Source organism: Anguilla anguilla, chromosome 10 (genome assembly GCF_013347855.1).
Source record: "Anguilla anguilla isolate fAngAng1 chromosome 10, fAngAng1.pri, whole genome shotgun sequence".
Classification (NCBI taxonomy): domain Eukaryota; kingdom Metazoa; phylum Chordata; class Actinopteri; order Anguilliformes; family Anguillidae; genus Anguilla; species Anguilla anguilla.
The window spans coordinates 41,706,085-41,718,109 of NC_049210.1; the positions used below are offsets into that span (position 1 = coordinate 41,706,085).

At 45.6% G+C, this 12,025-nt stretch overlaps 1 protein-coding gene across 1 annotated transcript; it reads right to left on the reverse strand.

Annotated features, from left to right (window-relative positions):
- Positions 1–9,575: 9,575 nt before the first annotated feature.
- htr1aa (5-hydroxytryptamine (serotonin) receptor 1A a) lies at positions 9,576–11,721 on the reverse strand. The gene has a single exon (XM_035436104.1). It carries the CDS (start codon positions 11,278–11,280, stop codon positions 10,057–10,059), a length of 1,224 nt encoding a protein of 407 aa, XP_035291995.1. The 5' UTR covers positions 11,281–11,721; the 3' UTR covers positions 9,576–10,056.
- Positions 11,722–12,025: the final 304 nt, after the last annotated feature.

The following is a 12,025-nucleotide window of genomic DNA, read 5'->3' on the forward strand; positions in this document are numbered from 1 at the left end:
AAGAAGGTCATATGTATATGTGTGTGTATGCATGCGTGCTTTTGTGTTTGTATGTATATGTGTGTGTGTAGGTATCATTATTCCCTCTGCATTCTGACCCCCAGTAGAGCCAATCAGAGGCTGAGATTGTCCTGGGATCCTGGAGATTGAGCCTGTAAACCTGTATGAATATTTCAATCATCTGCAGGGAGCCGTCATGTGCTGTGAGATCAGATCTGCTTTACCTCATCACAGAGGCTTCTCCCGCTCTCTTTCTTTACTCTCTCTATCTCTCACACACACTCTCCCTCCTTCTTTCTCTCTCTTATGTCTTTCCAAGTCTTTATTTCTCTTTTCTCTATACTTCTGTCTCTTGCTCTTAATTTTTGCCTTTATGTCTGCCTGCCTGCCAGCCTATCTGCCTGTCTGCCTGCCTGCCCATCTGTCTGTCTGCCTGACTGCCCATCTGTCTGTCTGTCTGCCTGCCTGCCCGTCTGTCTGTCTGTCTGCCTGCCTGCCCGTCTGTCTGTCTGTCTGTCTGTCTGTCTGCCTGACTGCCTGCCTTCCTGCCTGTCTGTCTGTCTGTCTGTTTGCCTACCTGTCTGTCCTACTCATGTCCCTCCATCTTTCCAAATTGCTATCTCTATTTATCTCTCTCTCGCTCTGTCTCTCTCACCGTCGTTCTCTGATTGCGGAGTAATAAAGAGAAATGAAAGTGTTTTGAGCGAGGTGGACGGGCTGGCGGGCGGGCAGGCAGGCGGGTGGACGGGCGGGCGGGCGGGCGGGCGGGCGAGCGAGCCTTCGGGATCAGAAGAGGGGCGGTGAATGAACGACTGATGAAACCGTTTTTCGCGGGAGGCGTGGGGGAGGCGCCCCTCGTCTCGGGGGCGAATAAACGACTGATTGCCGTAACCGGGGGTGGGCGAGCGCGTCTCTCTCTCTCTCTCTCTCTCCAAAAGAGGGGGAGGGAGAAAACTAACAAGGCGGTGGCAACATCCCTTTTGCTCCTGTCGCCGAGGCGTGTGCAGGGGGGCGGGTCTCTGGGGGGGGGGCGGGGGCAGGGAGGGTGAGGCGGGAATGGAGAGGCGACACTAGAATCAGAATTGAAAAGAAAAAACTATTAACCGTAAATAAACCTTTGCGCGCGGCGCTTGCTCCGCATCGTTTGGCTCCGAGAGCGCACTCGATCCTTATCGGGGGGCCCCGACGGGGCCGCCAGCGCTTCCTTCAGCCAATATTTTCTCGCGAAATGACGGAGGGACGTGCTTCCCGTGGCTGTCGAGGACCGAGCCCAGCGAATCGCTTCGGTGCTTGTTATTTTTTTTTTTTTTGCTTTTTGCTTTTCTTTTTTTTTTACGGGGAAAGCGGCGGCCGCGGGATTGATGCCGAGTTTAACGGGGGGGCGGCGGTGTTCCGCGGGGCCTCTATAAATCCCGGATACGGGACGCGCGATCGCAGCTGCGCTCCTCTCGAACGGAGTGGGTCACATGCAGCTTCGTAGCCGGAGCCGGGTATAGGACACGGCACGTCGCGCACGGGGGAAAACCGGTGAATTACTATTATGATGCCGTTCGTGTGAAAAACACATCACAGAGAGCGCGCTCACTGTGTTTCACTGCGATGGCAATAGAAAAGTGTAAAGTGATAAAACTGACGTGAAAGTGTGTTGCGCCTGATTTGTGTGCTGCGGTAATACAGCAGCTTTCAGTGGCCCTAAGATGGATAACGGGCCGCAGTGTAGCACAGTGGGTAAGGAACTGGGCTTGTAACCGAAAGGTCGTAGGTTCGATTCCTGGGTTGGACACTGCCGTGGTAGCCTTGAGCAAGGTACTTAACCTGAATTGCTTCAGTATACAGTACATCCAGCTGTATACATGTAAAATGATATGTAAAAGTTGTGTAAGTCACTCTGAGTAAGAACGTCTGCTAAATGCCTGTAATGTAATGTAATGATAACTCTAAATATGGCAGCTTGCCCTATCTCCCCCATCCCCAGGCCCACCCTGCTCAGCACACCATATGGGTGAGCTTAGAGACCAGTCAGGTGTGCGTGCAGTTCTCTGTGTGTGTGTATGTGTGTGTGCGTGCGTGGGTGTGTGTGTGTGTGCGTGCGTGCGTGTGTGCTGCCAGTGTTGTGAAAAAATGTTTTTGTGTTCTGGTTTCTGCCGTATCAGTGTATCTAATTAGTCTCTGTTAATTACCTCTGTCTGATTAATTATCTTTAGCCTGGAGTTCAGCATTTGATCGATAGCCCTGCAGCACTTTTCTGACAGCGACAAACGAGGAGTTGTTCCCAAAAACGAGGAGTCTCTCTGTGAGGCTACAGCAAGCAGACCCCCTAATGCTTCCACTATAGGAACTGAAGAGCCGGATCAGTCAATGAGTCATAGCTACTGAACAGCTGGATCAGTCACTAAGTCATAGCTACTGAAGAGCTGAATCAGTTACTGAGTCTGAGCTACTGAACAGCTGGATCAGTCACTGAGTCCTAGCTACTGAAGAGCCTGATCAGTCACGGAGCCAAAGCTACTGAAGAGCCAGATCAGTCACTGAGTCTGAGCTACTGAAGAGCCACATCAGTCACTGAGTCATTGCTACTGAAGAGCCACATCAGTCACTGAGTCATTGCTACAGAAGAGCCAGATCAGTCACTGAGTCGTTGCTACTGAAGAGCCAGATCAGTCACTGAGTCACAGCTACTGAAGCGCCGGATCAGTCTGTGAGAGCAGCTGAAGAACAGGATCAGTCAGTGTGATACAGGTATTGATCGGTCAGATCAGTCTTGTCTTCAGCAGTCTCTATGTCTCCTCTAAAGTAGTTTGTCTTGCAATATCAAGGCCTGCTGCAGTGCTTTTATCAGCTTGGCACAATTTTATATGAATAAGAAGGGGGAAAATGGCACAATGCCAGGCAAGAGTGACTGCATGATTCCATGAGCATGAAATAAATGACAATGCAGCCAATTTAGCTGAAGTAACAAAAGCTGGCAACACAGACACACAGACACACATGCACATGCAGATACACACACACACACACACACACAGAAACAGCCATGCTCGCACACATGCACAGACACACTCACATATGCAGACATACACATGTATAACATATCCTTCCATATTCACATAAACATTTTAATTATTTCTTTTTATCATAAGCTAAGTAGACAGATGTGCTTTTTAATGCTTTCTGAATGTTTCCGTTTGTGTTGAACTAGAAGTTTTTTTGTCGACAAAACTTTAATGAAAGGGCTTCACCTTGGGCAAAATTTACAGGATTTTGCACTCATTTGCATATTTTCCCTCTAATGGATTCAATGACCAAATTTAACATCAGCGCTGGTGATGGCGAGAAATGTTCAGCACTTTTTTAAAGTTCCTTTGCAGAAACTTTGCATTCAGCATTCCTAAAATAACAACAGGACCAATAAAGCTTCTGCTTTTGTTTGGTTCCCAGCCTCAAACTAGTATGTGAAGCTGAAGGCATGTTGGGGTGCAATGATTCGTTTGGTGGATTGCTTAAATCCGAAAGAGTTGCAGGTTTGAATCACAGATTTAGCCACCTTTGAGTGAAGCTTTGCAAGTGCATCCCAGAATGCATCTGCTGTGTGCTCCTGTCCTTCAGTTTTGATCCATGATTAAACTAAATTCAAGTCCTGCTGGTTTTTCTGTGTTTTCTCAAGCTATTGCCAAAATTGATTTTAAATAAATTACATTGAAGCATTTTCATGGGGAAATGCTTTGGAAGAGAAAGTAGTGCTTCAGTTGCAGTGGAATAAATGATGATTAAATTAGAGGTCTTTGTTATATTACATTATATATACTCAAGTCCCTGTTATATTAGAGTCTTGGTTATAGTTATTTACATTATATATACACAAGTCTTTGTTATCCTATTTGCAATATATATATACACCCATGTCTTGGTTATAGTAGAGTCTTTGTCATAGTATTTGAATTATATATACACAAGTCTTTGGTATAGTATAGTCTTTGTCTATACTATGTCTATGTGTGCGCCTCCCTCTCCCCCCACACGCGCGTGTGCGCCTTGCCTCGTGCGCCTTCGCGCGCAACACAGCACTGTGAGGCAGTCAGGCAGATAACGAAAAAAATTAGCGAGGGGTTGGCCACGCCCTAAGGAAGCCATCATCAGACATCATGAGGCGGTCCTTCACACGAAACCTACGGGACAGGAGGAGGAGGGTTTCCTGGAGAACACCTGGCGATGGAGCATCGGAGCCGAACATAAAAAAATTAAATAAAAATCTTTAAGCCTGGCTGCTCGTGCGGTGGCACGCAGGAGGCTCCCCGAAGTGGTGCTCGAGGGGGAGGGGCCGACGAAGGCCCGCTTTCATTCAGGGGCGACGGGTCTGATAAGGTCTGCTCTGATAAGCCCTGCTGAGCCGAACAGAGAATGACGGGCTCCTTTTTTCCTCAACCTGTTCCCTCCCAAATAATTTCCCCCCCGTTTGTCGCAACGAGAGCGGTTCCCCCTCCTTCCCGCTGTCGCCCCTGGAAAGCTTTTTTGAGGGTGATTTAGAACAGGCTCTGCCACTTAAGCAGATTGTGACAAATGTTTCTGAGACATAGAAAACAAATACAAATACATTTTGGTTCAGTTTCATTTGAGGCAGTCGGTGCCTCAGTGATTTGAGCAAATTGTTGTTTTTTTTCATTTGGGGAACAAAAACGTTTTTGATTGGCTCCTACTAGTGGAGTGAGTGAACGACAGTTCCTTGTAGCCGCGCCCATTGCAGAGTTCATGAAGTCCTTCTCTCCTGCCAACTCGCTGCACAACCACCTCTGTTTGCTTTGTCAACGAAGTCACAGAATGCTGCTTAGTTTGATCCTAATGGATGTGTGGCTTTAATTGGATTTGCCTGGTGACGTGATGTGATTTTAAGGTCAGGCTGAGCCGTTAAATTCCTGCGTTTCTTCCCCAAGTTTCCAGGGTGTTGTGCCTTGGAAAAGGAATCTGTGAAGGCAGTACTTCAGACGAGGCCTTCTCACTGCATTTACTCAACCTCTCTGTGAAAGATCAGTATCAATATGGGGAGAATTACCAGGAGAAAATGGTGGGACAGGCATGTCAGGACAGCAGCAGCAATGAAAAAAGGATCTTTAAGGAGAAAAGTGTAAGGAAACTTCCAGAATTCAGGATGTGCACTAATCCTAAATAGTCATTTTAGGATTATAATGAGCTTCCTGTTCAGCCACGGTGGTACAGGAAATGGCCTTCAGTCTACTGGGAGCCCACACCTGCAAAGCCTCATGGGAGCAGGCTGAGTTATCTCAGAACCTGCTGCTTGCCTGCAAGAACCCTCCCGGGGGAACATTCCGGAACTGCGTCAGCTCTGCGCTCGTGCTGCGATTGTGATGTCACGAGTGGCGTTTCTGAGGGGAGCTGAGCACCGCAGCGCCGTCTTTGCGTCAGCTAGCTCTCCCGCTAACCTCGCAGGTGTAATCGAACGACACCTGTCCACGAAACGACTGCTCTGGTCGTGTCAGGTCTGGGTTGTCAGAGATTTATGATTCAAAATAAAAGCCTAATTTCTGATTGGCTTTCTAATCAGTTTTGTTTTTCCCCCTGAAAAAAGTACTTCCACGCAAGCAGTCTCTCTTTAATTGTGTCCCTTGCCAGTCGAGTAGAGTTGAGATAACATTTTCGATCAAAGTGTTCACTGAGTCTATACGCTTGTACAGAAGCAGACAATCGGTTTGTCTATGACTGGAGCTGCAGTGGAATTGTCAGAATTGTTCTGTTAAAAACACAGACTGAAGAGAACCTGGCAGGTGGTGGGAATTCTCTGCCTCAGACTGCTTGAGTCTTCTCCGCATCGCTGAAATTAGGTCCAGCGCCTTTTTCAAGCTGAAAGCTTTCGAACTTCACACTTCATCATGATGAAATTTGTTGTAAGACGTTTTTTTTTTTTTTTTTGGATACCAAAAAAAAACTGGCTCAGCAACAGTAGTGCCAGCCCAGCAGTAGCTTGTTGTAAAACGGAGACTGGGGCGGGGCGTGAGAGAGAAGAGCCTTTTAGCTCTTACACGGCATGCAAGCAATGGGGGAGGGAAGCAGTTATTAAAAGTGCTTACTCATGAAGTCTTCGATTTCTGATCCGCGCTCCCTTGTCTTTTTGTCTTTTTAATTCATATGGGATTTGGCTGGGGTACGGACAGGGGAAACCTGATCCTTTGACCTGCTCACTGAGAGGCTTAATGGACATGGGCCCAGCCTAAAGATGGATGTCTCTCCATTAAGACTGACCTTACTTTGGAAATCCAGGAGAGAGAGAAAAAACCACCTACTCGTGCACAATTTTTGCCAATCGAATGCAAGTTTTAAAAAAACAAAAAACTGTTTTTCTGGGAAACTTCAGACAACCGCAGTGACGTGTTTCCCCGTTTCTTCCAAGTGTGCTTTGTGGACCCCCCCCCCCCCCTCCACCTCAAGCCTCATCCCCAGTCTCCAAAAACCCAAAAACAAAGCAAAAGCCAGGTTCAATGTCTCTGGCTTGTTAATAATGCTACTAATGTTTGCATATGAACACAAAAGTTACAGGAACAAACTTTTTACATACTGTATCTCACATACGTGAGGACAACCATTGAAATGATAATTCTGCATTCTGAGAGATTTCTCAGGAGAAATCTCAGAAAGTGGAATCGGTTCATCTCCCCAGGGTGATTTTTTGGAGTTTCTCCCTTCTAATAAAGTATCTCACGCATTTATGTGCCGTTCACAATCTCCGCGTAATCCCGCAGCCAGTAGCCAAAACATTTTTTATACTGTCATATTTGAAAGTTTTTTTTTTGTTTTTTTTTTTGGTCTTTGAATTTATGATGCTCCTCTGTGGCACGTCTTCTGTTTCCTCGAGCGCAAAGTGAGCTCAGGAGGGGTGGGGGTGGGGGGGGGGAGCAGTTTTTAAAAGCCCTAACGTCCCCCTTCCCCCCCCCCCCACCCCCCAAAAGGGATCAAGGGGAGTGTCTGACACCCCTGAAAGCCACTTTGCGCCTCAGGGAGCATTCAGGCTCTGTGCTTTGCACTTCGTCTCTGAAGTAATCTCCTCAGCTCTCTCTCAGCTCCCCAGAGAAGCCCCTGTTTTTTTTTTTTTTTGGAGGGGACTTTTTTTGGAGGGGACAGGGAGATGGGGTGGAGGGGCGCTGGGGGTGTTGGTGTTGTTTTGCAACTTTTCAATCAATCTACAGCCTGCTGCTTTTATGTTTTTCTTTGAATATGAAAAAAAAGACAGCAAGATTTTCATCTTCAAGGACAAAAGATAAGTACTGCACAACCAAGGAATGTGAGCTTTTAAAAGCCCGCCATTTCAGTGTGTCAGTCAAAAAAACAAAACGCAAAACTCATCAAAACTCATCTATCCACAAAGGGAACACATTCTTTGAGACATTCTTTCCAACTTTTCCGATATTAGTTCAAAGTCCAGAAAGTCCTGAGTTGTTGAAAAGGTCATTTTATGTCACACCGTTTTGTCACACCAGAACCAAGGAATCCCTTTCACCTCGGAAGATGTTGTTCATTATCACAGACACAGGAAGTGCGCACTCTGTCAGCATACACTGGGGGGTGGGGGGCAGGGCTACACAGAGACCTTTTGAGTGACAGGTGCTCAATGTGAGAAAAGGCTACGGCAACCTAGAAAAACAGTTTTTTTAAATCAAATTAAGGGGAACATTGGGGTAAAAGGAGCAGTTGCTCGAGCTCCCAGAGTCCCCCCCCCTCTGCGTGTGTGTGTGTGTGTGTGTGTGTGTGTGTATATATATATATATATACAGTGTGTCAGTGTCAGTGTGTGATATTCTGCTTGTTTGCAGGATGTGAAGTCCTGGATTTAAGAGGGAAAAACGTTGGATCTCAATCAAGCATGTCTGGGGAAGTTGGGAGCAGAGCACAGCCAGCACCTGCCTCTGCCACGCCCACTGCCACGCCCCCCCCCCCCCCCACCACTCCCTCCCGTTGAACACTGCAGGTAGAGTGCTGTGCAGGACAGTCATGTGCTTTGACGCGTATTGTGAGAGAGCTTTCGTATCATGTGCTATATAAATTAATTATTTTGATCGATTGGTTAATTGATTGATTTTGTTGTGATCGTGTACACTTTGGCAGAGTATTCCGCAGCCCTGTAACACACCTGTTCCACACCTGTGAGGGCGGTGAGCAGTGGGCTCAATACGCAGTTATGCTGACAACAACTGTAATCCCATGCAACTGTAATCCCATCAACTCTGCTGTCATTTCATTATTTGACCACAATTACAAATACACTTAATCTTAATTATGTGCCATGAAGGGAATCACATCGGATTATTTCAGATAATTAAAAAGAGATTCTAATTTGGTTCAGTTAATTTGGTTCATTTGAGTTAATATATTTCTTTTTCTTAATCGGACTAGCATGATTTCACGTGCAAGGTTATCACATAGTATGCAAAGCAGAAAAAACCGACTCATCCGCTAAAAAGTTGAAAGGAATTAAAAAGTAGCCACAGGGTAATTATCTAATAAAGGTAAGCTCTCGCGCTTGGCCTGTTTGAAGCTGTTGAGGAATTGCGTCATAAATGTATCCATTCCAAAGGGGCGCGCCATGTGTCTGCGGAGCGCCCACGTGTTAAACTTCTGAGGAGAATGACTGGTGGCAATCAGCCTATGGCGCAGTTGCCAGAAAAACATACAAGCTATACCCTACAGGACAGTGATTATAGGGAAAACGAGAGGGGTCGTTCTAGTTTAGATAATAGTTTATCATTCGACTTGTTTGTTGTTCAACTGTGTCTCGTTTACGAGGTCCACGTGAGCGCAGCATTTTAGGCGATTAATCTATTTGAGTAAATTAAAAGCTGGGACTGGACAGACCCAGATAGACGCGAATTATGAAATATACGTACCCCTCTTTCGTTTAAAAAATGAAACGGGAGGGCACAGAGTTGACTAGATTATTGAGCAAATGCATATAGAGGACAAACAACCTTTCTAGCACCACTACATCGCAACCAGCGATAACCATCACTGCCAGCATCGTTAATTTATAAGTATTATAAAAGTATGGTTAATGGCCATATCTCTGTCCACAGATGATGTCGGCACTTTTGGAAGTGCAGTTTTGTAAGGGTTTAATCATTCTGTTGTTTACTGAAAGTTTGATTATAAGGAATCCTTGGTTGATCCGTATGGCTAATGTATGTGTCTGAGAACAGTGGACGACTGGTAAACATATTAAACTCCAAATTTCCATTACAACTTGCAACTGTTCTGCTCGTTTTAACAAATCATTTGATGGAAATATTGCAAGGAATGTATTTAACACACTTTCGAAAACGTAATCTGAAATTTTAGTAAGAAAATACAGTTTGTCCCATTCACTAGGTGTTCACAACTACATTTTCTAATTGTATTGGTAAAATAATTTCAGTGTGGAAACCTGACAAATAAGAAATAACTGTAATTTAGTCCATTGTTTATAAATATGCTTTTCCCTCAGAAACAGACTTAAAGATTCAGCTCAGCTGCATCGTCCAAGAAAACAAAGCGACTGGATGCCGCAACTGATAAAAACTGGACCGCACACGAGTTGATTTCAGTAATTAGGTGATTTATTATTTCAGTTCTGCGAAGCATAAATGACGTTGTTTATGGTCATGTATGGAAACCCCTCCGGTCCTAATAAAATGGTTACATTGTCGGAAATAATCACGCTGACTGCAAGATGTATCTTAAGTGGAAATACAACGATGCGTTGCAAATGTGTAACACAAAATACACAAACCCAGCGTACTGCACGTCTCCATGCCTCAGTTACCTTTAAAATCAGAAGTCCACCCCGATATTTGGGGTTACTTTTATTTATTGTTTATTCTGTGCTGAATCGGTTGATCACCGAAACACGTGGATAGACCTTGGAGAGATCGGAGTCTGAAATGGGATTATTTTACTGAAAGAAAATACTCTTCCGGTGCATTTCAGCATTCATTGAACGAGATAAAATAGATAAACATACAGTCACATGGCCCAAGTTCATCTGAATTGCCACACGAAGATAAACAAGTGTTTAACCATTTATGGTCTGTAAAACTTGCATTTGATTATCTTCTTGAAAGCGCTCTGGAAATCTTTGTTGAAGTAGGCGTATATAATCGGGTTCATGAGAGAGTTCGAGTAACCGAGCCAATTTATTACTGCTCCGAGAGACTCTGGCATCCAGCATCTCTCACGGCAGAACGGCAAAACCAGAGCCACGATAAAGAACGGCAGCCAACACAAGATAAAAGTTCCCATAATTATTCCAAGTGTTTTGACCGTCTTGCGCTCCCTGGCAAGGGCCATTTTTCTCTTGGCCTCCGTGTTCTTCTCATTCCTGTTCTCGAAACACGGCGCCGACTGAGGAGTGTTCGGGAGCTGAAGGTGACTTCTGGAGTTGCTCTGAACTTCGATGATCTCCAGCGACTCGCCGTCCTCCCCGTGCTTGACAGCGCCGTTTACGCACGAGCTCGGTTTTGGCTCCACGCTCCGCTTCCAATTTTTGCCAGCTTCCCCGTTGGTTTTCTTGTGAAAGAAAGCCGGCGACACCGTTAGGCATTTGTCGGACACTTTCTTCTTCTCCGTTTTCCGGACAGTCTTTCGAATTCGGAACCTGGCTGCTTTGAAAATCCTTCCGTAAAGGACCAACATGAGTATCAGAGGGATGTAAAAAGCGCCGAAAGTCGAATAGATGGTGTAGCCGGGATCTTGGCTGATGGTGCATGCGTCTGGGTTAGCCCTGTCCTCTGCTTTTCGCCATCCTAACATCGGCGGGATAGATATGGAGAACCCTATTACCCAGGTGAGGCAAATTAAGACAGCCGCTCGTTTGGGAGTCCTTTTGTTCACGTAGTCGATGGGGTCGGTTATCGCCCAGTACCTGTCCAAAGCTATTGCGCACAAGTGAAGTATGGACGACGTGCAACACAGCACGTCCAAAGAAATGAAAATGTCACAAGTTACCTGTCCGAGGGTCCACTTGTTTAAGACTTGGTAAAGAGCGGCCATGGGCAACACGAGCACCGACACCATCAGGTCCGTGACGGCCAGTGACCCAATCAGGTAGTTTGCCACATTCTGCAGCGACCTCTCCAGCGCGATGGCCGCGACCACGCACGCATTCCCAAATATGGAACAGAGGATGAGTGCTCCGAGGAACAGCGAGGTGACGACCTGGTAACTTAGCGCCACTTCGGCTAACGCCGTCACGGTTTCATTCCTGTCGGGCCCGTCCGAATAGGTAGTGTTGTTTGTATTTTCCATTTCGAGGGGGAAAAGCCGAAACTCAGTCCCTCAGACCGACGTCGGTGTTCGGCGCTGCTCCATCACGCTGCGGACGCATGGCGGTCTGAAGTCGAGGCAACGCGGAGCTCCAGTGTACAAGTCCTGCGAAGCATTGACGTCTGGTGACGAAGCGAATTAATTTATACCAACAGTGGATGGTACGTCAGATGGCTTAGAGGTCGAAACGAGATTTTTTACCGTTCTTTTCTCAATCTGACGTCCATTTGCAGCGAACTAACAAGGAAGGAATGAGCGCCAGAGATTTTTTCGTGTTCTTACAGTTTGTATTTTATTTTGCAAAATAGTATAGCGGAGCTGCAAGTGATCTTTTCTAAATGGCATTCGCCGTTTGATGAAATCTTCCGCATCCTCGTATTAGGGATGTAGCCTTGCTAACTGTACTAACAAGTCATAGGATTAGTTTTAGTGCATCCTTAATTTAATTCGTTTTTTAAATTTTTTTTTATTTCTATTTTTTTAAAGAAATAAATTCGTCGGAAATCGGTGCGTTCCTGTAAAAATCTGCTTGAATTAAATCGTATATTCTTCAAAACCCGATGCTCAAACTTGTTCAGATAAAATAATGTTACATTTTTTTGTTTTTTATCTTCCTAACCTGATCCAAACATTTCGGTTATTCTTATGCATATCATGAAACAAGATTTACATACAAATGCAAACTATCAAAATGCATAACATGGGCAGAATTGTTTATTATGGATCT